The sequence below is a fragment of the Heteronotia binoei genome, chromosome 18 (assembly GCF_032191835.1).
Source record: "Heteronotia binoei isolate CCM8104 ecotype False Entrance Well chromosome 18, APGP_CSIRO_Hbin_v1, whole genome shotgun sequence".
Classification (NCBI taxonomy): Eukaryota; Metazoa; Chordata; class Lepidosauria; order Squamata; family Gekkonidae; genus Heteronotia; species Heteronotia binoei.
This window is the reverse complement of record NC_083240.1, coordinates 6,870,817-6,898,718: the sequence shown is the minus strand read 5'-3', so window position 1 is coordinate 6,898,718 and position 27,902 is coordinate 6,870,817. Positions and strand designations below refer to the sequence as shown.

General features: G+C 46.7%; 1 protein-coding gene across 1 annotated transcript in view; it reads right to left on the bottom strand.

Annotated features, from left to right (window-relative positions):
• Positions 1-24,459, bottom strand: part of RERE (arginine-glutamic acid dipeptide repeats) — a 323,357-nt gene extending 298,898 nt beyond the window's left edge. Inside the window, 1 exon segment of the mRNA XM_060259535.1 lies at positions 23,989-24,459. Within this exon segment, the coding sequence (XP_060115518.1) occupies positions 23,989-24,313 (325 nt within the window). The 5' untranslated portion in view covers positions 24,314-24,459.
• Between the last annotated feature and the right edge of the window lie 3,443 nt (positions 24,460-27,902).

Below are 27,902 nucleotides of genomic sequence, written 5' to 3'. Positions count from 1 at the left end.
AAAATCCTACCTAGCTACCTACCCTCTCCTCTCCAAACTCCGCCCTCCTCAGGCTCCACCCCCAAAAATTCCCAACCCAGAGTTGGCAACAGGAGGTGGCCCCTTTTGGGAAGGAGGAAAATAGCAGTCCGGTGACATCACAAGTTTTGCATCACCAGGCATTACCAAGCAAGGCAGGAGTAAATGATGCAGGCCTGTCTGCAGCACCAGCCACATACCATATTAGGCATGCTGAGGGTTTGACCTAAGTTTCAAGATCTTACCCACCTTCTCAGAGTCCTCCAAGGAAGGAGCAAAAGCAAAAACCCAGAACGACAGGGATGAGTTCTTGTCTGCCCTTCTTGAAAGACTCTGATATTTCTTCCCCTCACGCTGCACTGCCCTATGACACAGCAGATGCTCCTCTCCTACCGAGCAAAATTCCCTGATCATTCAGGTTCAGGAAACCTGGGAACTCTGTGTCTAATCACAGCACAGTGGTCAGAAGGCCAGGCAGAACAGCAGCCCAAGGTTTGCAAAATCTACAGGAAAGGGAACACTGCGTGGCCGAAGGCCGATAATGCCAGCCGTGGGGGTGACAAGCAGATCTCCCACAGAAAGACGGTCGACAATGCAGAAGTCCCAAGAGGACAAAATCACAGGGAAGTGAAGAGAAAACCTTTCCGCTGAAGGCATGATTCAGCCATTCAGCCTCGCAGAGACAACATAATATTGGAGCAGAGTCCAGCCATTAACATCAGAGGCCCTTTCCATTCTGTGCCTTCTTCCTCCAGTATGAAAACTTCTGACCTCTGAATGAAGCCGCCTGGCAGATCTTTACATGCAATTGGAACAGAGTGCCTTAAGACAAGGATGGAGACAAAGAAAAAGAAGGCATGGGAGGGGGAGATGTGTGGAGCATCTTCAAGGGGGAGGAGAGAAGTCGTGGAATGACAGGTAAGAAAGTGTGAAGTTCACTTCTCCTGTCCCCCTCCCCCCCACACACACTCCCACCACCCACATGGCTGACAGCAAACAAATTGCTAGTCTGATCTTTTAGTGTCGTTTCCTGCCAAGCAGATTTCGAGTTAACACGGCTGGCTCCTTGTCAGAAAAACAATGCACCTTGTGTGGCTGCTCTCCGGTTCCTGCACTGAACAGCTCAACCAATTTGTAGCAGGCGCTCAAAACACACAGGAGTAATTCCGGATGCCTGGGCTGCAGTTCTTATTTCACAAAATGATTTTATTATAAACTGGTCTCATGGAGAATCCATTTTCTTTTAAGGGTTCTGCTGCTGCTGCTGCTGCTTAATGGACTGTCAGTATAATGTAGATTTCATCAATTTAAACTCATTCAAGCCTGGATCCTGATTGTACAGTAAATGGAACATATTTCTATTCAACAAAATTAATGACAGTTAATTGTAGTCTGAAGCTCCCGGTTTTATGAAAGCAACAGTTCTCTAGTTCAAGCATCAAGCTACATGATTTCCCACTCCAATTATTTTCTTCGACGCTTTCCCCGAGCACACGCCATTTTATAAGTCTCCCATAGCAAGACTAATGTATGTTTTGATCAAGTATATTGTTTCCAGTTCTGACAGAGAGGCCCAATTTTCATGAAAACTGCTGACAGCTGAAAGGCAAAGGGGACAGGGGAAAGAAAGTTAAGCTACCTGGTCCCCAGTTCTTACAGCGGTGCTAAAGGAAATCAGCTTTTTTTCTGTTAGAAGTCAGAAGAGATGTCTCAATGGTCAGGGCATCCCACTGGCAACTTCTTCTCTGCATCCTTTCATGTTCTCTTCCAACTATTGCCCTCCTTCTTCCAGCATAAAAACTGGTATTACTGCTACTGCAGACAGTTGCCTGGTTCCCTCTGGAGAGGTACAAATTGGCTCCAGGCAACCAAGGAGGAAAGCTTTGCAAACGGTTCTTGTTTTTTAAAACCTGAATGACTTGCTATGAACCAGCAAATCTTACATGGAATCAGACAAGTGGTCTGTCTAGCTCTGTATTGTCTAACCTGACAGGCAGTGGCTCTCCAGGATCTCATGCAGAGGAAGGTCTTTCTCACCATCTGCTACCCAAAATCCTTTGATTGGAGGTACCAGCAGAAGATGAACCTGGGACCTCCTGCATACAGGACAGGCATCTCACCACTGAACTGCAGCCCATCATCCACATACATATCAGTGGGATAGTAAATGTTATTATGGACTCCAAAACTCTAGTTGGTCTCCAAGGTGCAACTGGAGTCAAATCTAACTGTTCCAGCCATCGTGCCACACTCATTTTCCAAAATGCATTGCACAAGTGGAGAAGGAGAGGTATGCTACCCTGATGCGTAACTGGATATGCTTGGAAGGCACATTTCTAGCTTTCAGCGCTTCAGAGAAAAACACGGAGAGCTTAATGCATCTGGTGAAGGACAAGCTGGAAGAACTTCAATAGATAAAGCAATGACTCTGCAGCCTGCACAGCTCCCCGCCCTTCTCCACTGGCTGTCTTACACATTTTCTTTAAAAGGGGGGTCTCCCCCTCCCACTAGTTCAAACCATTTTGGCCCACTGCCATACTCACAGGAAAAGAAGCCGCAAATAGGTAGCCACCATTAGCAATATGCTGTGTTTCTCCAGTTCAGTAATGCCACATAGCTGCTGGCTATAAGCCCAAAACTATGGTCAATGGGCAACCCGTTGCACAGTTGGGTGTGACTTGTGCCTGGATGTGATTTTTTTCCCCCCCAACAGAGGAGAACAAAATGAGCTGCTAATTGGGAATCTGCATTATTACTTTTTGTATGAACATATGAAGCTGCCTTTCAAATGAAGAAAACACATCCGCTCATGTAGCTTAGTACTGTCAACTTCAACTGGGACTGGCTGAACATGGTCTCACATTTTTAAAAAAAAAGATATGAAAGAGTTTCTTTATCTGGAAAGTCCAGGGATTGAACCTGGGACCTTCTGCATGCAAAGCAGAGGCTCCACCAGTCATCCCTCCCCGTCTCACTGCTCACTGCAGCCTGCTGCTTTCACAAAACCCAACATACCCGCCAACCCCTTATTCCAATGCCCTCTTGCTTCCAGTCCACTCAGCCCTAACCTCTTTCCTTTCAGCTCAGTCCTGTCTACCTTGTATTTTTAAAAGGCCCCTAAAAGTCATCTTTCTGCAGTGATCTTCAAGTGCAAGTAGGCAGACACTAAGTTGTTTTGGTGCTGTTTCAAATTAAATTGTATTGATTCTCAGGATGTCACCAGCATCTCCAGACAACCAAAATAATACAGTGAGAAGGAAGGAAGACAAACAATCACAGTCATGCCGAGCCAAAAACAGGCACTGGGGCCAAATTAGCATCAAGGCTCTATTTCCCCTGCAATTTTAGGATCTCTGATGGAGAAAGAGGGCTGTTATTCTGTTGTGGAAATAGATGCACCCTCTGTTTCACCAGAAGCACACTGGGCTGCCCACATGGCTCTTCATTTCCAACAAGTCCCATCTCCTGCACTCCCCTTTTGTCAAGCAATTTGCTGTTCATCCACCCAGCATTTTTATAATCAAGCCTCACAACCTTTCAACAAGGTATTTGGTGACTAAAAGGCTTAAGTGCTACTTGCTTTCTAAAATAGGAGCTGGAGAGATTCTCCCCCCCCCCACTTCTCTCTCTCTCCCCCCCCCCCTATTGTTTAAACCACAAATGGCTTCCTAACGCTTTTCTATGCAGGAAAGGCTTCTAATAGGCTTCCTGCTAAATTAGTGCAGCTGCTGAAATGCCAATCATATGGCAGACGCTTTTAGTTATTTCCCCCCTTCAGTGTGGCCCCTTTTGTCCTCTGCTTTCAGAGGGGGGGGGGGGGGACATAAGATCTAAGACACCTGTCAAGTGAAAGATGCACCACTACTTCAGAGGACAGGAGCACGCATTTCCCCCGCTGGTAAGGATGATGCTTCCGAGAGAAAAGGATCCCTCAACAAGAAAGAAGGCGCATCACGAGGAAGTTGTTCTCCTCCACAAGGGAACTGCCGTGCATGGCAGCAATTGGGATGTAAATCATCAAAGATTTACATAGTTAAACGATAAGGACTGGTTTACCATTTATGTACTGCTCTAAGAGTTTTCCACAGCATGGAAAAATTGCAAAGAGTTCCTTATCCATTCCAGGATTGTCTAGGAACATTTGCATTGCGGTGTTGGCCCTACTGCTAATTGTTGGTGTGGAAAACTAACCTTGGCGCATGTTAAAAAAAGGTAAAGGTAGTACCTTGTGCTAGCACCAGTCGTTTCCGACTCTGGAGCAATGTCGCATCACAATATTTTCATGGCAGACTTTTTACGGGGTGGTTTGCCATTTCCTCCCCCAGTCATCTACACTTTCCCCCCAGCAAGCTGGGGACTCATTTTACCAACCTCGGAAGGATAGAAGGCTGAGTCAACCTTGAGCCGGCTACTTGAACCCAGCTTTCATCGGGATCGAACTCAGGTCGTGAGCAGAGCTTAGGACTGCAGGACTGCAGCTTAACCACTCTGCGCCACGGGGCTCTTAACATGACAATTTGTTTCTTAGCAATAATCAGAAGCCGAGCTGATACGGAAAATTTCTATATGTGGCCTAAATTTAACATTTTTAATTTTTTTTAAACGTTAAAATGTGATAAAATGCTTACTTTGTTGAACAAAATGTGCACCTCTTGAAAGAATAAATGCATTCAATAATTAAAGTCTCCCTTTAATCATCAAGTCAAAGAAGAGGATGCCCGTTGTTGCTCTGTGTGATTCTCTGCCCTGGCCGTGCTTCTTCAAGATCTATCTTGGCTGTAGATCAATGACTCCCAACGTGCCTCTGATTCTAGCTTGCCTCAAAACCAAAACACAATATGCGGACGTCAGCAATGCAGGCGGGTCTATTAATTCTTCCGCAGACGATACCCATTGAAACATGGGTCAATGTCAAACACGAGCCAATCACTTATCACCTGACAATATTTATTTACTTCATTTATAAAATAGCGCAAACAAAACGCTATCTTTTCCACTCATTAGGTCCAAGGAAAGACTTTCCACTAAAAGTCCTCCAGTGTGCAAATCAGACACTGCATACCTGAATCAATCAAAAAACACAGCACAAACGATACGCTTCTCCAAACTCACTATCTGTTGCTAGAATAAGCTAGTTGTTGACCCCAAAGGTAGTACCCCAGCATCAGAACGGGCACCAGCTCTGATGACAGACCACTACTAATTATTTTTTTAAATCTAGAGTTAGGAAACCAATCCCACAGAGATATACACCTAATAATTTACACTTGCTTGGAGCTTGATGAAAGCCACTTAATTACGGAATCAATTTCCCCTATTGTGGATGGGAAAGGAGAACAAAACAACATACCAGATCTATGTTTCCAAACTGTTTCCCCCATGCAAGACCACTACACAGCATTCGCCTGATTTCCTCTCCTCCCTCAGAATTTTGTTTGCTTTACTTAATGACAAAATATATGCGCAGATAAGCCAGAAAGATAAAAGAGTCCATTTTAAGGATCAGCCTCCATTTATCAGTCTTTAAGAGTGGCACCATCTGTCCTGCATTAACAGCTGTTCCATGTTTTAAAAGCCAGAACAACGCCTGCCGCATTAAAGGCAGGGTGTGAGTGTTCCTATGTTTGTGAGCAAGCTGAAAGGGGGGGGGGGGACGCGGAGGAGGCCACGACTGCCCCCTTGATAGCGCTCACTTTTCGTTTCTAGGAATAGGTCAGGCTCAGGAATCGAGGCTTTGCTTACTTGATCAGAAAAAAAGAGAAGAGTGGTGTGGCAGAGAAGTAGGACTGGCACTTATTATGTGCACACTTCAGATAGATGATTAGATAGATAGATAGATAGATAGATAGATAGATAGATAGATAGATAGATAGATAGATAGATAGATAGATAGATAGATAGATAGATAGATAGATAGATAGATAGATAGATAGATGATAGATAGATGATAGATAGATGGATTGATAGATAGATTGATAGATAGATGGATTGATAGATAGATTGATAGATAGATGGATTGATAGATAGACAGACAGACAGACAGACAGATTTATTGTCATTGTTCTCAACAAAAAGAGAGCAACGAAATGAGGTGCTCTTCCACAAAACATACCAACACATCAAACACACATATTCATATTCATACCATTTAAATACATCTAAAACCATTTAAACCATTAAAACCATTTAAATACATCTAAAACAGATAAACATTCATAAAACCATTAAAACCATTTAGAGCACATTCTGCAATGCAGACCCCGGTACTCCAGTAAGAATCAGATGGCCTCAAGCTGGAAATACAACTTTGACTTTTAGCAACAGCTTACCTCAAAGCCAGGAAAAAAAGTATTTTCTTTTAGACCAGAGATGTCAAACATGCAGCCCAGGAACTGAATCAGACCCCCGAGCAATGGGCTATCATCTGCTTCTTTCTCCCTCTCTCTTGCTTCCTTCTGCATCACAGCTTGCTTTACTAGGCTTGCTCAATCAGGAGCCACAGAGCAAAACCTCTATTTTCTCTGTTGGCTGAGGAGGGGGAAGGGAGGGCTTGCTTTGCCAGGCTTTCTCAATCCCACAGCAGAGCTACTGAGCCAAGCCTCTCTTCCTTCTATTGGCTGAGGCTCCTCCCCCTCCTTGACCCTTGGGGAAGGAAGGAAAGAGCCAGAGATTCCTTTGCCCAGTCCCCTGGATCCCTTGGGAGAAATACAAAGAAAGCACCTGTTAAGACCAATGAGTGCTAATGTTTTAATCATGTTTTATTTTAATTTTATCTTTGTGTTTGTCTGTGTCCCTTATAAGGTCTATATCTCTGCTACCTGGCATTACTTTTATGACACACACGGCCCAGCCTGACAAGCTCTCATTTGCATCAGATCCGGCCCTCAAAACAAATAAGATTGACACTCCTGTTTTAGACAGACAACATACTTGCTACACGCATGATTAGCCACAGCTTATTGTTGGAGCTCTCTGTCTGGGGCAGTGATGCTCGGTATTCTTGTGCTTGGGGGAGGGGGCCAGTGGAAGGGCTTCTAGACCCCCTGGTGGGCCTCTTGATGGCAGTTGGGGGGTTTTTTGGCCACTGTGTGACACAGAGTGTTGGACTGGATGGGCCATTGGCCTGATCCAACATGGCTTCTCTTATGTTCTTATGTGCCACAGAGTGTTGGACTGGATGGGCCATTGGCCTGATCCAACAGGGCTTCTCTGAGGTTCTTATGATTGTTCCACCCCCTCCCGCCCCAAGTCCTCAGGGGCACCTTGTCTAGTCACCAAAAGTGTTCTCTTAGCAGTGCTATGCTGCCTTCTGTGCCTCTAAGTTAGCACTGTAGTCATTCTACTAATGCCTTATAAAAAGTACACTGAGTCAGAGGTAAATTACTGGAGGCCGGATGTTGCTTTGAGTTCCCCACTCTGGCACATGAATGAATACTCACGGAGGACCCAATGAGCTACACGCATGTGACAAGAAGTCACATTATAGTAAAGTCATGTGACAACAGACCCATGTGACAGGAAGAGGGAAAGCCAGAGTGCCAGGGCCAAGGCTGTGGGCAACAGACCAAGAGAGACCGGAACAGGAAAAAGAAGCCAAGCGTCAGGTGGCGTGTTGCAGTGAGAAGCAAACCAAGAGTTAAAGCCATTGAGGAACTGTCTCCAACCTCTGAATGACCTCTGAGCATGCCCAGAGAGAGCCAGGAGGTGTGGCTTGTTCTCCACGAATGAGCACTGCCATCAGGTCTTTCTAAAAAGCAACAGAAACGGTGTCTCTGAAGGGACACACTAGCCACCTGAGTGCCGAAGACTCACAGTGCAAAACGTTCAGTATGTTCATATTTGTTTTAGTCTGTGCTGATTCTGTAGACTTGGCTGGTAATTAGAATTCCTCTGATACAGGCAGGCAAATCCTTGTTGCTTCCCGTGTGACAAAACAAAGGGTGCTGGTCACTCAAAACAGGTCAGACATCTGCTGGCATCAAAGTTAGATTGCTGGGATGCTCTCTGCATGGGCTGCCTTTGGAAGGCTTATAGAATCATAGAGTTGAAAGGGAACTCCAGGGTCATCTAGTCCAACCTCCGCACAATGTAGGAAACTCACAAATATCCACCTCCCACCCCATCCCACCCACCCACCTCCCATGATCCCTGCTCTATGCCCAGAAGATGGCAAAATAACTTTCTGGCCTTGAGAAAATTGCTTCCTGACTCCAAAGATGCAATCAGCATTTCCCTGAGCATGTAAGAAAGGGCCATGAGAACTAAACACTGATGCAGCAACCCTTCCTGCCCTCCCTCTCATGATCTGCCGAAGTTCACAGACTCAGCAGAGCTGTCAGATGGCCATCTAGCCTCTGTTTAAAAACCTCCAAAGAAGGAGAGCTCACCACCTCCCGAGGAAGCCTGTTCCACTGGGGACCTACTCAGGAAGTTCTTCCTAATGTCTAGCCAAAAACTCTTCTGATTTAATTTCAACCCACTGGTTGAAATTAAACAACAAACAACTAAACAGAAAACAACTCCACACCATCCCCTATGGCAGGGGTGGCCAACGGTAGCTCTCCAGATTTTTTTTTTTTACTACAACTCCCATCAGCCCCAGCCATTGGCCATGCTGGCTGGGGCTGATGGGAGTTGTAGGCAAAAAAACATCTGGAGAGCTACTGTTGGCCACCCCTGCCCTATGGGACAGCCCTTCGAGTACTTGAAGGTGGTGATTATATCACCTCTCAGTCAGCTCCTCTCCAGGCTAAACATACCCAGCTCCTTCTGCCTTTTCTCACAGGACTTGGTCTCCAGACCTCTCACCGTCTTCATTGCCCTCCTCTAGACATGTTCCAGCTTGTCTATAGCCTTCTTAAATTGTGGTGCCCAAAACCAAACACAATACTCTAGATGAGGTCTAACCAAAGCAAAGTAAAGCGATACCACCACTTCACTCCTTGAAATCAACAACTAGTCCACAAGAGTGATCACATGGGCATATCACTGTGACTGTGGTACTCCAGTACTTTACTGGCTCCCAAATTGTTTCCAGGCTCAATCAAAAGTGCAGGGTTGATCTCTGAAACCATAAATTGCCTGGCCCACAATTCCCAAAGAATAGGGTAGCCAACTCTGAGCCAGCGAATTCCTAGAGATTTATTGCGGAGGGGAGTATAGCAGAGACACAAACGTGCATTCCTATGTGATGGTAGTTTAAAAGGTGGGAGGAGTGACATGCAAACAACAAGCTGTATTCCTGAACATCCTGGCTTCATGCCCAGTGAAAAAAGATATCCAAACGCAGCTCTACTCCCGGTCTCGTTTGTTCAATGTGACTGGTCGCTTGAAAGAGATTTCACTGTTTGTTCCATTACAAGACATTTTGCAAAATTAGTTTGGAATCGTGGCATGGTTGTGTTTTAAGGAAACAGCTCCTTCACATCTTACATTTCAGCCCAAATGCATGTAACAATGGTCTGTTCTGCACAAGTAGCTCAGCAAAGGATGCATATGCTCAAATTTCAGGGACCCATCCTGAGGTTAGAGCCCATGCTTACTGCCCAGCTGCCTTTCTGCCCAATTATGCTCCATCCCAAGATCTTGAAACCCTCTTCTCAGAAACAGGCCAAAAGCACATCTCTGGCTAACATTCAAATGCTGCCCAGCCCCTGACGGCTCTGAGTTTCCCCAACCCACTTGGATAAATGAGGTTTATGCGGACATATGCTCAGTTTTTAGAAAAAAGAGAAGAGACTTATATTCCCCTGTAATGTTGTTCTGTCAGCTGGGAACAGGCCATCATTCAGTGGCTGTGCAAATGCTCAGATTGCCAAAGGTCCTAAGTTTCAGTCTTTGGCAACACCTCCACCACTGAGAAAGACCTCTGAGAACAGGGCTAAAAAGACCCGGGAGAGCTGCTGCCAGGCAGAGAAGACTGAGCTGAGTTAGATGTGCCAATCGTCAATCCTCTTTTGCTCTCAGAAATCCTACTGTTGGTCACGGCCTCTGAGAGGGACCGGGGCTCTCCTATGAACACAGAAGACCTCATCTTTGAAGCCAGTTTGGTGTAGTGGTTAAGTGTGCAGACTCTTATCTGGGAGAACCATGTTTGATTCCCCACTCCTCCACTTGCAGCTGCTGGAATGGCCTTGGGTCAGCCAAAGCTCTCATAGGAGTTGTCCTTGAAAGGACAGCTTCTGTCAGAGCTCTCTCAGCCCCACCTACCTCACAGGGTGTCTGTTGTGGGGGGAGAAGGTAAAGGAGATTGTGAGCGGCTCTGAGACTCTGATTCAGAAAGAACGATGGGGGTATAAATCTTCCTCCTAACACCTCCAGCCCAAATATTCAGCTAACAGCTGCTGGGAAGGGATTATCCGCGGGAAAGCTGCTGCCCGTCACACCAGTCATGATGGGTCATACAGTCTGACTCGGCATTAGACGGTTCTGTACATTAATCGGAAGTTGACCGCTTTATTTGTTTATGGAATTTGTATGCCACCCTGCAACCATCAAGTTCCCAGGATGGCAAAAATACATAAATGCAGAATTCAATGATAAAGATGAAGCCCACCACAGGTAATTGCCAACAACAAAAGTATAATGCATTGAAAAAGCACAGCAGTGCATTAAAGCCAGTAAAGTGAAACTTGAACTATAAATTCATTGCATGAGGGACAGCAAAGGATCGGATTCAGAAAGGGCAAGCCTATGGACTGGATCGCATGTGTATCACAAACTGAATGTGTCGTCCTGCCCAACCACCATTACGCATGCAAGGGCTCATAATAACAGGAGGGAAGGACCAGTCACCAAATACTAAGTTGTCTCCTAATGTTAACTTTGAGCCAAAGAAGAGAGATTGGGCAGAAAAACACATCTGTCAGGTTTGGGCTTGACGAGTTCTCCTCTTCAGAAAGCAAGACAGTCCTATGACTAAAGTTGAGGAGATCCTATAGGACACTGCAGTTCCTAGTCCCTTGGAACTCAGACAGGCCATCTGCTGAGACCAGGGCACCAGAAACGCAAAGGGCTCCTCAACTGGACCCAGACATGGAGGCCACAGAAGAATTTGTCAGTGGAGCCTGCTCTTCACCAGGGATCCCCTGGGCACCTGCATTGCCCCATGGAACAGAGGAGACCGAAGAGCCTGGGCAGAGGCTCGGATCCAATGAAGGAGCCCAGATGGCAACCAGGGATTACTCCTCCTCCCACAAGGCTTCTGACAACCAAGGTCCATCGTGAGGTTTTACAGGATGCTGGACTAATAATAATAATAATAATAATAATAATAATAATAATAATAATAATAATAATAATAATAATAATAAGTTTTTATTTATATCCCGCCCTCCCCGCCGGGGCAGGCTCAGGGCGGCTTACAAAAACATGTGGTATCATGATATAACAATACAGGTAAAATCAATTCACAGTATAAATACAAATATAAATATAAATTAATGTTAAAAAGCTAAAACAATATGGTGGTGCTACAGTCTCTATTTATCCAGGCAGCGAAATATTCAGTCTGGTCACATCTTGAAGGCTTCTTGGAAGAGGGCAGTTTTGCAGGCCCTGCGGAACTGGTTGAGGTCCCGCAGGGCCCGCACCTCTTCCGGCAGCTGATTCCACCATTGGGGCGCTTTTATAGAGAAGGCCAGCTCCCTAGTTGTTTTAAGTTTGGCCTCCTTAGGCCCAGGGATTTCCAAGAAATTTTGTGAACTGGAACGCAGTGCTCTCTGGGGAACATATGGAGAGAGGCGGTCCTTGGCCATATAGGGCTTTATAGGTGATAACCAGCACCTTGTAACGAACCCGGTATACAATTGGCAGCCAGTGCAGCTCCCGCAGCCTAGGCCACACGTGTTCCCACCAGGGTAGTCCCACTAGCAGCCTGGCTGGGCATTCTGCACTAGCTGTAGTTTCCGTGTTCGGTACAAGGGCAGCCCCATGTAGAGGGCATTACAGTAGTCTAATCTCGAGGTGACCGTTGCATGGATCACTGTAAGCCCAGCTGTAAGCACCTGAAAGAATCTAGGTTTGGTGACAGCTATATGCACTTGGCCTCTGTAAATACCTTGGCCCTGCCTCAGTGATTGTGGGACTAAATTTGCTATTATCTGCCTTGAGGACCACTCAGCTGCTCGGACAGCATCAGGATAACATCAGGATCAACAGGACTCGAGAGGACAGGGATGTAGCCAATGGGGGGCATATGGGTGGTGCCCCCATAGAATCTGTAGCACCCTTACTCAATCTTCCCTATCTGGCCTCTATAAGAGAACATAAGAGAAGCCATGTTTGATCAGGCCAGTGGCCCATCTAGTTCAACACTCTGTGTCACACAGTAGCCAAAAAACCCAAGTGCCATCAGGAGGTCCACCAGTGGGGCTAGAAGCCCTCCCACTGTGCCCCCCTCCAAGCACAAGAATACAGAGCATCACTGCCCCAGACAGAGAGTTCCAACAATACACTGTGGCTAATAGCCACTGATGGACCTCTGTGCCATATGCTTATACAGTCTCCTCTTAAAACTGTCTATGCCTGTAGCCGCCACCTCCTGTGGCAGTGAATTCCACATGTTAACCACCCTTTCAGTGAAGAATTACTTCCTTTTTTCCGATCTAACCCGACTGCTCAGCAATTTCACTGAATGCCCACGAGTTCTCGTATTATGAGAAAGGGAGAAAAGTAGAATCCCCTGTTGGGGAAGATGTGTGGGGGTGCTGCAGATTCTATAGGGAGCACCGCCCCTATGTGGGAGGGGCTCCCCCCTGTTAGCAGGAGAGAGAGGGGGGGCTGCTACGTGCTCATTCCAGCTGAGCAGCAGAACTGGTTCCTAGTTCCTTGAAATTCTCTCCCCCTTTTTTTTAAAAAAAGAACTTCTGGCACATTTGCCTCTCTCAGCTGGTGAAGCTGTCAGAACAAATAGCAGGCAATATTTGGAAGCCAGACAAACACATGGGTCAATGTCAAACACAAGCCAATCACTCCGAGGGCGAGAGCCAAATGCCTCCATTTCAATTTCACTCATGTCCTCAGACTCAAATACCGTTAGACTGCTTAAAAAACAAACACATAACCAAATGGCTTTCCTCAACTCTCGCTTGGTTTCAAAAGAGGAGCTCTTGCTACACGCACATGAAATAGATTGGGAGAGCGGATTTCAGATTAAACCACAGTTTCAGCAATTTGCTTGGCGGGCACCAAGGCAAAGCATCAATGTATAATTATTATAAAGGGAATGTTTAACAATTAATTGAGCCAGCAGAAGCTGAACCTCAAGAGCTTAGGAGTTCAAATGCTTGCTTGCGAAGCAAAAGGGCAGAGAGGACTGCAATGTCGCCATAGGAAATCTCAGCCCAATTAGGATTTAGGTAAATAACATGGTTTAAAAAAAAGCCTGGTTCCTCTCTGCCTAGATGCAAATGGTCAGGAGACATTATGAGGAATCTGGAAGACAAAGGATGACCAAGCGCCTTCCGTTTCCTTGGGGTGCGTGCAAGGACATCCAGCAGCCTGGAGGCTGTGGCACAAACAGACTGAAGGAAGAGCTGTTCAGCAACTGTTGCGAGTCTTGTACAAAAAATGCTCCGCCAAAAGCTTATTTGGGGAAAGAAGAAACAAAACTGACAGAACTGCCACTGCCAAGCAGTGCAAATGGGAATGACCACAACTGCAAAAATGCTAACATCCAGGAATGAGCAAAGCCCAGCAACTGGGTTGCTCTTGAGGCCAGAAAGCAGGGTTCCTCCTTTAAGCAAACTGTGCACAACTCCTTTGGAAGTGAAGCATAAGACAGTGTTGGAGCATCTAACAGAAGGAGAAGAGGAAGAGCTGGATTTATACCCCGCCCTTCACATGGAGTCTCAGAGCGGCTTAAAATCTCCCTCCCTTCCTCTCCCCACAAGCACACATACAAGCTCCTATACAACAGAGTTAGGGTGCTGTCCTAAAGCACACATAGAATCATAGAGTTGGAAGGTACCCTCCAGGGTCATCTAGTCCAACCCTTTGCACAATGCAGGAAACTCACAAATACCTCCCCCTAAATTCACAGGATCTTCTTTGCTCTCAGATGGCCATCTAGCCTCTGTTTAAAAACCTCCAAGGAAGGAGAGCGCACCACCTCCCGAGGAAACCTGTTCCACTGAGGAACCGCTCTAACGGTCAGGAAGTTCTTCCTAATGTTGAGCTGGAAACTCTTTTGATTTAATTTCAACCCACTGGTTCTGGTCCTACCTTCCGGAGCCACAGAAAACAATTCCACACCATCCTCTATATGACACCTTCAAGAACTTAAAGATGGTGATCCTATCACCTCTCAGCCGCCTCCTCTCCAGGCTAAAAATCCCCAGCTCCTTCAACCTTTCCTCATAGGACTTGGTCTCCAGACCCCTCACCATCTTCATCGCCCTCCTCTGGACCCGTTCCAGCTTGTCTATATCTTTCTTAAAATGTGGTGCCCAAAACTGAACACAGTACTCCAGGTGAGGTCTTACCAGAGCAGAGTAAAGCGATACCATCACTTCACATGATCTCAACACTGTACTTCTGTTGATACAGCCCAAAATTGCATTTGCCTTTTTAGCCACCACATCACACTGTTGACTAATGTTCAGCGTATGATCCACTAAGACCCCTAAATCCTTTTCGCACATATTAGGAAGTCCACCATATTGAAATCAACCAGGCTTATATTTGAGTAAATATATTTACCGCTGGGCTGTGAATCTTGTTTTAGACTTGCTGATGTATTAATTTACTTAAATTAATTTTACATTTCCTACCTAGTAGTTCTTTAAGGCAGCTTATAACAATATAAAAGTCATTCAGGATAAATGCTGACAAAAACATCACATGAGAGAAAAGTCTACCTCCCACAACACACACATGAACACACCACAGTTGCCCCCCCCCATAAATCAAATTTAAATGCTAGCAAGAAGAAAGACGTTTTTCACGTACTTCCAAAATGGCGTCTGTGTAGAAGGCAGGCTGCCATTATTTATTTCAATTTTTAATGTTATTTATATTCGACCTTTTTCTCTTTGACTGAAGCTGGTTTACACAGAGTTGAGTCAATACAACCAACATTCAGTATCAATAAACAATGTAATGGGGTTTAGGGCTGTAGAACCAGCCACAAGTCTAAAAACAGAAGCGGAGCGAAGCATAAGTATTATTCATGACACATTAAATGATGGAAAAATTACACAGCAGGATCCTAGTCTCAGTAAGCTACACAGAGTCGTGTAGCCAGCACGGTAGCATCCTAGTAGGCCATTTCCAGAACACAAAACGGCGGAAGACTTCGGAATGCAGACTGTTCTCCCTCCTCCCCACTTCACCGAGTGCTCCCTTGGGTCCCATTGCCAAGGCCACCAAAGACGAGTCATGTGACTGCTTGCAATCCCTGCCCGCCCCCCCCCCCTCCTCCTACACGCTCCCCAGAAGCAGCAGTAGCTACATTCAGAAATCACCTCCTTCCCAGTTTGTAATGAGGAGGGTCGGGCACCTTGTTTTGTGTAACGCGACTGTCTTGGGTCGGAGCGCCCGTCAAAAGTCTGAACAAAGGCCCAAATTACAGCCTTCCCGCGCTCTATTATGGGGCCTCCGCCCTCTCGCTATAAGAAATAAGCTCTCGAGGAGAAAAGAGTGTGCCTGAACTGCTAAGTGTTCTCTCTCTTCCCCCCCGCACCCCGCAACTTGGCAAGCAATCCTTCAGTAAATGAGGACTGCACCCAGCCAGCTACAAAGCACTTAACAGCTGGCACCCGAGACAAACAAAAGAAATCCTCGATAACCTCCGACGTGAACCTTGCGAGGCTGCTGAAAGTGTGCCTTTTGGGCCAGATCTCTCGAGGGACGCTTGAGCACCACGGAATCAAATGAGATGGGAACAGGACCCAGCTGAGATTAAAGGGTTTGGCTTGTACCGTCCTCTGGTTTCAGTCACCTGAGCAAGGGAAGGCTTCACAGGATTCAACACAGGAATCATGAAACTTCACCTTCCCTCCCCACATGGTGGACGTCTCTTGAAGCTTAGAGACAGGATTCTAACAACGTCTGAATGGTGTGAGGCGGGTGGGGCTGGAGAGGGCTCTCACAGCAGCTGCCCTTTCAAGGACAGCCTCTGCCAGAGTTGTGGCTGACCCAAGGCCATGCTAGCAGGTGCAAGTGGAGGAGGGGGGAATCAAACCCGGTTCCCCCAGATAAGAGTCCGCATACTTAACCACTACACCAAACTGGCTCTCCAGAGAGGAGTGCCCTGACCCACGGATGAGGACTGCCACGCTGAACTCTGCTGTGACATGGAACCCTTGAAACGGTGGCTTCTGTTCCGCAGCACACTGTCATGTTGGCTTCCCTCGATTAAAACTGCACACGTGAGAAACTGCATTTCCAAATGAGTCAGGCTGTCTTCCAGTTGTTCCCAAAGCACCTGGACACATCCAGAGATCCACTACTGCCAGCACTGGTTTAGGTGCCTTCATACTGATGCATGCCCATTCACTCCACCCCTCTTTGAACCTCCGATGCCATGTCAAACTGCTCTTGAAACTAAAACGGATTTGCAAAAGCAGGTTGTGATGAGAAGGAGCTGGTTTTTGAACCGCACAAGCCTGGAGAGCTCAGGCGCATGGAACTAGTCTCAGGCTGAGCTGACTTGGCCCAGGCGACATAGGAACATTCTATTCCTCCAGCTTCAGAAACAGCAGAATAAGCTGCCTTCAGAGGAGGCTGCCCACGGAGTCTCTGACTGAGTCTCTGCTCTAAAATAGCTTCCTTCCAATAACACACATGGGCAAACCTAAACACAAATGCACAAACTGACTTATTGCAAGCCAGGCCGTTCTAACTCAGTATTTTCTACTGTGACTCGTAGTGGTTCTATAAGACATCAACAGATGACAGATACTCCAAACCCTACCTCCTGAGATCTATAAACACCTTAGCACCTCCTGCATTGCAAACCAGGCATTCCACCGCTGAGCCACAGCCCCTTCCCAGTAATGCACACTGACACAAAGAGAGGCAGCTCCTCTACAGGCATGTGGCTTTATGTATTCTAAACAGATGAAGGAGCAAAGCACACCACTAGTTTTAACTCCAGGGCTGAAAAAGCTTGCTGATATTCTGAAAGCGTCTTGTTAGGGCTTCTACGAATGTGGAAGAGACTATAAAAACCCAGCACTGGAAAGGAAGCCTTCTTACACTCTGTTCAACCAAAGCAAATATGACCTTCCCTATTATCACGCCTTCTCCCCATTCCACCCCCCACCAACTGCCCTATTTGCTGTTTATGTAGCTGCCAATCCCATTGTACGAATGGATCTCCTCCTAAATCCTTTTTAATGCTCACAGATCCTTTTAAATGTTTCTAGATGGCCAGGGCACAAATGACGGCATTCTCGTCTCCAGCTGAGGGGAACTCCACAAGGATGCGATGACTAGTATTCCCCACATGATCCACTCAGCCGTTGTGGGTTTGAGACCTGCTCCTTACCTAGCCAAGCGCATCTTTTTCAGCACCTCAAAAAAGAGATGCCAATAATTAAAGCAGGTAGTCAAATGGGAAAGATTTCCTATGCTATGGGGCACTGTTCCCTCTAAGCTGTTGTTGTGAGCCGCCCTGAGCCTGCTTCAGCGGGGAGGGCGGGATATAAACGCGAAAAATAAATAAATAAATAAATAAATAAATAAGCTGAGTTAGCGTGAGATTTTTAGCCTCCAGATCACACATTTTTGTCTTAGCTCAGGAAAAATAACCCCAGAGCACAATAATTTATGCAGTCGCTCACCACTTTAATGCCAGTAGCTCACAAAGTAGAATTTTTGCTCACAAGACTCTGCAGCTTAGATGGAACACTGCTATGGGGCTAAGTCTGCCCTTGAATGCAGTCCTCTTCCCTGCACATGCTAAAAAGCGGCACTCCAGTCACATCAGCAAAGGAAGCTGCCATGTTTGCAGGGACATTCTAGGCATGTTTGACCACGGCCAGCTGACAATATTTGACCACCGCCAGCTGTACTGTGGAAGCAAGGGGAAAGGTAAATCAAATAAATATTTCCCCAAAGCAGCATAACTCAGCCATTTCAGATAATACGCAGCGATGACCCCAGGTTTGCCAGCGAGTGTACATTCAATAGGAAGACGCAATCAATCACAGCTCCCCGAGGAGCGTGCCCGCAAAATACACGTTTGTTAGTCTCCGCTAAAAAGTGTCACATATACACTTGGACAAAACATGACGTGTGAAAAGGCTCTTAGCTGCGAAACATCTTTGGCTTATTTCACAGGAAATAGAAGCCGGCCAGCGCTACAGAAAGGGTATTCAGATGGACTGAGAGCTATCTGGTAACCATGGTGCATGGATAAGAACATCATGCAGAAGGCTAACCCTGCTATAGCCTGGGTGATGATCCATGCAACAGGGCTGCACCTCCAGACCATCTGACAGACAGCAAAGGCCAGCAAACCATTGCAACTGGGATCAGATTCGCTCATGCCGTCAGTTCATTCATGCTGAAAAAGCAGCCTGGTAAGCAAATCTGGATACACGTGCGGCATAGTAAATCAATTTGTTACCATGACATTGTTATTTTGACAAAGGCAGGAGGAATGGGGTTGGAGGGGAAATGGAAGCTAAATTAGACCGGGGGCAGATGAAATTGGGGACGATGCGCTGGCAGGCTGGCGGCCAAAAAGGGAGGAGAACTCAGCTCCAGGAAGGAAAAGGAAAGAAGGGAGAGGGGGGAGCAACCCAGCTGAGCCCTGTCCTGGGGGTTCTCTCTCAGCAACCGAAATCACAAAGATGCTACCCTCTTCCTCCCACACCCATTGCTTTTCAGCATCTGGTCTTCTTTTGACTGGTCTTAATAAAAGATATTATGCAGCCCTTGTTTTGAATTGTCGAATGAACCACAATGGCTACCTCTTTCTTTTTGCCCAAACAGAAAGGAACAGTAGCAGAACTGTGATCACGTGAAGACCAGGACGTTATGGGTGGAACTCCTAACCAATCACTTCTAGAGAGACTCCTTAAGCCAGAAGCCAGGTCAACCTGGAGGCTAGTCCATGTGCCCCTCCAGAGTCTCTTGTGTGGTCTGTTCTCTATACCCGACTGCAAATATGCAAAGGATAAAGTGGCAAAGGATAAAGTGAGAGGATATGCAGAAGGCAGACGAAGAGAGGGATGGAGGGAGCAGCACTGGACAGAGATAAAGCATCTCCAAGTAGAAAGGACAAGATGACAACCTGGTACCTCCAAAGTGCAAAGGGTGAGTGCACCTGGTACTTCCCTCCTCCATTTCATCTTCACAACAACCCCTGAGGTAGGCTAGGAAAGGCTTATCGTTCTAAGGTCGAGTGGGGACTAGAACCCAGGTCTCCCCAGATGCAGTCCAGCACCTTAACCGCTACAGCACCACAGAAACCACAGGAGGGGCAAGAGTCGGGAGGCACACAACTTCTGTTGGGTGACTAAAAACACTTAGCCTTCCTCAGCCTGTTCAGGCAGGGCTGAGTGTAAAGGTCTACAAACATTAGAGGAAAAACGGAGATTCTTAAGAGGCCACGGCACAGTGAAGCACAGACACATATACGGCAGCGATAAAACACTGAAGTGATACCAATTCTGAACGACTAAAAGGTCAGGATGGTCCAAAGCCCTGCCGGAACAGCTCCTGCCTCTTTTCTCCCGTCTCCACCTCCAACTCCCTTCCTCCAAACTGCCTCCTGACTTCTGCGCACTGAAGCACTAGCTTCTCACCTGGTTAACTTTGCATTATGGAGGGCCCACCAAAAAAAGAAGCCTAAAAGACCCCTCACAATGAAGCATCTTCTGTTAGCAGATCACAAAATGAACCATCTGCACTCACCAGCTGTCCAGCGGAGAAAGATCATGACGGGTGGCTGTGGTAGTCTGTCTCCAGCAGTAGAAAAAGAGCAAGAGCCCAGGAGCACCTTAAAGACTAACACAGTTTGTGGCGGGGGAGGAGCTTCCATGAAAGCGAAGAAGCGAACAGTGAGTCACAAAAGCTCAGCCCCTGCTAGCCTTTACGGTGCTCTTGGACTCTTGCTCTTTCCTACGGCACCTTCCAGTGTGTGTGCTCTCAATGGACGTCAGAGCAACGCTAACAAAGCTCACAGAGCAGACAAGTTGCTCTGATTCTCACCTAAGCAGCAGCAAAAAGCCCCCGAGCATCTCTCTTTATGTCAGAGGCCATAAAGTTTCCCCCAAGTTTGCTGCTGTGTGAACAGGCCCGCTCCTCTTCCACCCATTTTCCACCTCACAGAGCGCTCGCCTTATTTGAGGGGTCTCCCCTCTCCCCTCAAGATTACTGGGGAAAGTGTGTCGTGTGACACCACCTGCGAGTTTTCTTACAGCCAGGGCCAGCCCTTCCACTAGGCTACTGCCTAGGGTGCCGGCCTTCTGGGCGCACTGAATGGGGCACCCATCACATGACTTGGTGACATTATCAGTGCAGGAGGGCGCCAGAAGTTAGCCTTTGCTAGGGTGCCGAACAGTCTTGGACTGGCCCTGCTTACAGCCACACCCAAGCAGCCTTTTGTTATTCCCAAGACTGGGAATAACAGGGAAAGGCCTGACACATGAGAACAAACAAAAGGATTCCCAGACACTTGGCAAATGAAAAGCTGAAGTACTATTATTCTCTCTAACAGCAGAGGTGATGGGCTCAGGGCACTGAAATGGGGCCACTCAGGGATTGGGGGAGGGCAGTTTGTGCCTATTCAGGGGGCTCCCAAGGTGTACAAGTCGATGAGGACTGAACGTGCTGTCTAGGGGTACAGAATGTTGAAGGCAGTTTGAAGGGATTTTTTTTCCCCCTTTTTAAAGAACAGGAGGTAATGGGGAAGTTAGCCTCTGAAGCCCTTGGAGATTCAAGCCTTCTGTAAGGGGAGAATGGAAGGGGGAATTGCCCAATCACACATGCCCTGTTGTGAACTCTAAACCATAATGTATAGCTGGCAAACTACGGTAAATTATTCTGCTGCACAAAAAATGACTTGCAGCAGAAATGGGAAGAGCCTCTTGAAATTTTTTTGGACCAGGGCTCCTACCAAAGCAACGGTCATTATTGCTGGCTTTAGAGGACAGGCAATGCCTATCTTAATTTTAGGCCCGATTCCTGACGCATAAAAAGAAGGGGGGGGGGGGGAGAGATGACTATCACACATGGCTGGAAGCCTGAACAGGTGTTCTTAATCTGCTCTAAGAGCTCTTGATCCTCTGACCTCAAAGCCAGGCTGTCCCAGCACTGACCTGTGTTCGGATCCCTGCCACAAAAACACACAAGTGGTCGATTGCCAGTAAAAGTCCAAGTCCTGGCTGGGAAGAATACAAATTATTAAGTCAAATCCATGTTTGCACATTGGGCCTGCAGGACTGATACACAAAAAAATATCCAACCCTGTGTCTGTGTGTCGGGGCAGGTGCAAGACAATCTCTTGAAGCTCAACATTAGAGTTTTGTCAGGAAAGATACCACATAGCCCAACTCTTTCAGTTTGGAGACTGGAAGCTCAGCAGAGGACGGTGTACCCCCAGTCAGCCTTTTTTCATTTGAGGCGGGCAAGGCAGTTGGCCCCCTTCCTAGAGCGTCAGGACCTGGCAACAGTGATTCATGCAACGGTCACCTCGAGATTGGATTACTGTAATGCCCTCTACATGGGGCTGCCTCTGTGCCAAACCCAGAAGCTGCAGCTGGTGCAGAACGCAGCGGCTAGGCTGCTATTGGGGCTCCCAAAATGGGAGCAGATACAGCCAGGGCTGCGCGGACTGCACTGGTTGCCAGTCATACACCGGATTCGTTACAAAGTGCTGGTTATCACCTTTAAAGCTCTATATGGCCGAGGACCTGCCTACCTGAGGGACCCTCTTTCCCCATATGAACCCCAGAGAGCACTGAGGTCAACAGGGAAGAACCTGCTGAGCATCCCCGGGCCAAAAGAGGTAAAACTACAGAATACCCGCACGCGGGCCTTCTCTGTTGTGGCTCCACAGCTATGGAACCAACTCCCGGAAGAAATCCAGGCCCTGCGGGACTTTGAACAGTTTCGCAGGGCCTGCAAGACCATCCTTTTCGAGATGGCCTTCACCGATTAAAAGAGAGAGACTGCTTAAGTAATTTTACCATCTGTTGAAATAGCACCAGGATGTTAATTTTATTAATTTATTAATTTTAGAATTTTAATTAAATTGTTAAATCAGTTATTGTTTTTAAACATTATTGTATAACTTAATGCATTGATCTAATGTTGTTAGCCACCCTGAGCCTGCTTCGGCGTGGAGGGCGGGATATAAATAAAATGACTGATTGATTGATTGATTGAACCCCACAGCGAATTCCGCTCTTGTGGCTAAGAGACAGACCTGTCGAAGGTTGGAGATAACCAGGTTCTGATGCTAGTTAAGGACTAGTCCACACGTGACCAGGGGCTTTTTTTTTTAGCAGGAATGCACAGGAATGCAGTTTCGGCTGGCTTGGTGTCAAGGGGTGTGGCCTAACATGCAAATGAATTCCTGCTGCCTTTTTCTACAAAAAAAGCCTTGAGTGAAACAATGAGGGCATCAGGGGATGTGGCCTGATATGCAAATTAGTTCCTGCTGGGCTTTTTCTTAAAAAAAAAGTCCTGCACATGCCTATTTGGAGCCATCATGGCACATTAACTGAAACACACACGCTTTCCGGCAGAACCTGTTCATTGTTATTTATTTAATTAATTTGTTACATCTATACCCCACCTTTCTCGGCAACAGGGGATCCAAAGCAGCTTCCATCATTCTATTCCTCCTCTGTTTTATTCTCCCAACAATCCTGTGAGGCAGGTTCCACAGCTAGTGTGTGACTGGTACAAGGTCACCCAGCAACCCTCCCATCCCAAGCAGAGCCTAGTCCCAACCAGGTCCTAGTCCAATACTCTGACCACGGCACCCAACTGGCTCCCACTGCCATTCAGTATGGAGTGTGTAGTAACTGACTGACATACATGCATGCATGAAACAGCCCAAATATCCTAGTTATGCAGGGAACCTGATTAACCTCACTCACGTTCAGTGGCAAGGCCAACATATGCAAACCAAGCTTGCAAGCAGCTGATTGACCAGGTTACTTTTGGCAAACAAGATTTTTCCTGAAGCAATCAGGCACGTAAGGTTTGCCATGCTTCAAAAAAGCAAGCTAGCAAATATTTTTGGTCAGTCTTCAGGTTTTCTAGGCATACCTGCAAAGCTGTGCTTACCACACTTAGGGTGGTAAGTTTATCCTGGGAGAGGAAGAATCTCCAGTCTCTTAACTACCCTGCTATACCTGCATCAGCCCCAATGATAGCAAGCTTCCCATATACCTGCAGCAAACCTTCAAGCACAATTCTGCATGCATAGCTTAAAACCAAAAGCTGTAAACGTGTCCGCAAGAAAGCATGCAGCTTTAAGTATTCTACCAATGCAACACACTACGAAAAAAATTTTCTGGTCATTTATTTCCATGGGTGTTTTTCCCCCTCTCTTTTTGAAAACACATCAGTCTTTCCTTCCTGCAGCATTGCTCAGGCATGCCAATGATTTTACTGGGGAGAAGACAAATATGGTAGGGGCTTGTAAGCCTGGTCTTTTGATAAGGGAATCCAAGAATAAATATACACATTCTGGAGAAAACAGAAGAGCTATGATTAGTCACGGAACCAGGACACTCTGACACAAGGCAGAAGTCTTAAGACACTAGAAGTTGTGCACAGTTTAGGACAGAGATAAATGGCCTGTTATTTTGGTTGCTTCTGTTCTCTCACACTTGCACATTAAATAGTTTGGGATACATCCAACTGAGGCTTTGGCGTGTTGCAAAGAGAATGCAAAATCAGCTTCACCTTCCAACAGTGACCACTTATATTTAATTCCCAACCATGAAAACCTCGGCAGATACACAAAACACACAGTTAGGATTCTGAAGACGTTTCTCTTACCTCCGGGCCTGTAGACAACATCGTCTTCTGTGATGAAGGAGGTGATTTCCCCGTTGTCTGTCCTCTCGTAGCGCGATTTCTTCTTGGGGGGTTTCTTCTTGTTCTTCTTCGTGGACTCCTCGGTGGTGGCGCTGTTGTTGTCATTGTCCTCATCCTCGCTGTGGTCACTCTCCGCGTAGTTCTTGGCCCCTCCTTCCAGGGTGCAGCTCCGGCGAGGCCGTGAGTTCTCGCTCTCCCGCGCCTTCTCCCTCTTGTCCCGTTCCCTGTCCCGGTCTCTGTCCCGGTCCTTTTCTTTCTCTTTGTCCTTTTCTTTGTCTGCTGTCATGATTCGCCACGTGCCTTCTTCTGTCCTCTCACGGCTGGGCCTCCGTGAAAGGTAGACAGTGAGCCTGGGCTTCAGTCTTCTGAATTTCTCACTCAATTCCAGGGAAAATTCGACCACTCCAGCAACCCCAGCGTTTTAAAAAGGCTCTTTGGAAGAAAAGAGAAAAGGGAGAAAGAAGAAACATTAATCACTGCAATTGTTTTGCAATGTCTGCTCATTCGGAAAGGGAGACGGGGAGCCCTTTTTGGGCAACACATCAATGTTACATAGGATTAAGCTGTTTAAAAAGATCGCACAGTCACCATAACAACCCATCCAAATGGGAACAGCTCATATGCCACTAACCAAAGCATCCTTCATCTCACAGTCTTCTACTGGTCAAGCTCTAACTATGGATTCATTGATCACGTCAACCAGTTTTTTAAAAAACCAGTTTTATCCCACTTTTCAGCTAAAATCTGACCCCACAATAGCACAGAGGAAATGGAAGACTAATGGTGATTTTTAAAAAATTAATTAATGCCAACTGATTGAACGATCTGATCTGCCAGAGTCCAGATATAACGTTTTTCTCCTGGGCCACTAAAGCTGCTCACAGCAGTTCTCAAGTTTCAAAAGCAAGTCATACATGGCTAGGGAGCACAACATATAGGTATACAGAGTCTTGTAAACTTTGCTCTATCAACTCCTATGAAGCAAAAAAAAGAACACCAAATGCTGAGAGAAAAAGAAGAAAGGGTTCCCATGTTCTCTCCCACACTAGGGTGACAGACATAAATTGGGGTTCACTTGGTTCTTGATGGATCCTACCAAGCTCTACCGCCCCCTCTCCAAAAAAAATCAACCAACTGCAAGAAATTGACGGGCACAGACTGGTGTTTCTGGATAAAAGAACTACAGTATTAATTCTCTCTCCATCTACACTCTTTTCCAAATTCCCAACAACAGAGAGGCTATCCTATATGAACCGCCTGCCTGTCACAATGAGGCACATTTGATTACAGTTCTTTACTGTGAAATATTAATGCATCAGAATACTTGGACAGCACTACAGTTGACTGAATAAGAACATAACAGCCCTGCTGGATCAAACCAGTGGTCCATCGACGCCAGCATCCTGTCTCACACAGTGGCCAATCTGGAAGGCCAACAACTGGCATAGAGACTGAGGCCTTCCTCTGACATTGCCTCCTGGTGCTGGGATCCAGAGGCTGACTGCCACTGAATGTGGAGGTTCATCTATCTTATTGCAGCCACCGGGGCTGGAAACTTGGGTTTTAGAAACAAAACGCACAGGACAGAAGAGGCCTTTGGGATACTGAATTCTTTTACCGAGCGTCCAAATTCCAAGCTCGGGTGGAACATCTACAGAATGCATGAGGACATGGCCCTGGACTCCACCCACAATGCCGATCCTGGGCTGACGAATATCTCCTAGACAGCCACATTCTTCCCTCCTCTGCCACAAAGGCGGCAGGGTGTATGTGTGTGTGTGGAAGACTTTGCATGTTTGCCTCTGCAGAGAGACAGACAGCCTCCCTTATTTCCAGCTACATAAAACAGCCCATCTTCAGGCAAGGGAACGGCTGCAATAAGGATGTGCTGCCACATATTGTTAAAGCCTCCCATTCTTCTGGTTAGAAGCTGAGTCTTGACCCAAGGACTGTTTTCCTGTCAATCGCAGGACCAGCAATCTGGACTGACAGGTTGCACATTACATGTTTTTTTGAGCCGCAGCCAGCAGACCCTGAAACGGGGCTAAAATTGCTGGCAGCTGCTCCAGTGGATAGTCTTCAGCTAACAGAAATGTTGCACCAGTTGAGGCATCCAGAAGCACATTTCTCAAGTGGAGGCTGGAGAGCACGTATGTGCAAACGCGCACTGCAAGACGCTCTTGGCTTCGGTGAGACACAGCCTTCGCAGGCAATAGCTTTTCCAGCAACTATCCATCTGCTACCACTTCTGCAAGCATCTAGCGCAGAAATGTTAAATAAAAGGCAGAAGGGGACGGAGAAGAGACCCTGGCTGGATTCAGATGTCACTTTTAGCCTTAGTTAAGCTGGGAGGTGCAGAAGACCAGCCTGTCACGTGATCTGCACATGTCTCATCACTTCCTACTTCCATTTGCACATGCAGAATTTTTACCGTCTAACCCTAGCTTCCTCTGAGGAAAAGCGGGACACAAAATATAATAAAATGACAGGAGGAAACGGCATGTGAGTGTAGCAAGCAAATATCTTAATCATTAATCATACCAGGTGACAGCCAGTACGGTGCAGTGGTTACAAATGTTAATCCCTGCTTGTGCCGTGGAGGCTTGCTGCTGGGCGCCCTTGGGCCAGTCATGCACGCTGAGTCCAACCTACCTCACAGGGTTGTCAAGAGGAGAAAATGGAGGAGAAAAGCAGGGCTTTTTTTGAGCAGGAATGCACAGGAACATAGTTCTGGCTGGCTAGGTGCCAGGGGGTGTGTCCTAGAATGCAAATGAGTTTCTGCTGGGCTTTTTCTACTCAAAAAGGCCCTGGAGAAGAGAACGACATAAGCAGCTTTGGGTCTCCACTGGGGATAAAGGCAAGGTAGAATGAATCCAATGCATTTCTTTAATCAGCATGAGAAGAGATCCAAAGGCACTGACGGCAAATTAGCTTATCTAGAGCACAGTGCAGAGAGGATGGTAAAGGGAAAGAAAGGGTGCTTTACAGACACAAGGCTATTGTTTGGGAAATGGAAGTACTAACGCTCCGGTCTGCCCAGCCAAAACACACCTCCAGTTATCAAGAACAGCTGCCTATAAGACCAGAGTTCTCAACCAGATTTCCTGCCAGTTCTTACCAGCTACAAACCCAGCAGCATAAAGGTTGTGTGCACATGTTCCGCAGCTACATACACACACCCAAACCCAGCTCTTGTTGTTACTTGTTGTCCATGGTCTTGGACCCTCATCTACCATTCCTTGCCCAAGCCTCAAGGCTGAAGGTATCAGCCGCTGTCCAGCAACCCAGAGACATGCACAGGTGATTCCCAACCTGCCCTCTCTTGCACATATATCCCCCCCCCCAAAAAAAAAAATCTGTCACATTTTTGTTCCACGAAGCTTCTGGACAATGAAGAAAGCTAATAGGAAGAAAACTGATTTGTTTGAAAAGTGGTGTTGGAGGAGAGTTTTAAGACAAATAATCGGGTTCTAGATCAAATTGAGCTTAAACTCTCCCCAGAAGCTAAAATGAGCAAACTGAGGCTATCGGACTTTACTCGTTTTATGAGGATACAAGAGTCGCTGGAAAAGACAATATTGCTAGGAAAAGATGAAGGCAGAAGGAAAAGAAAACATAAGAACATAAGAGAAGCCATGTTGGATGAGGTCAATGACCCATCCAGTCCAACACTCTGTGTCACAAAGTGGCCAATATGTGTGTGTGTGTATACACACACACATATATAATAGCCACCGATGGACCTCTGATGGCTCCATATTTTTATCCAATTCCCTCTTAAAACTGGCTATGCTTGTAGTAGCCACCACCTCCTGTGGCAGTGAATTCCACATGTTAATCACCCTTTGGGTGAAGAAGTACTTCCTTTTATCCGT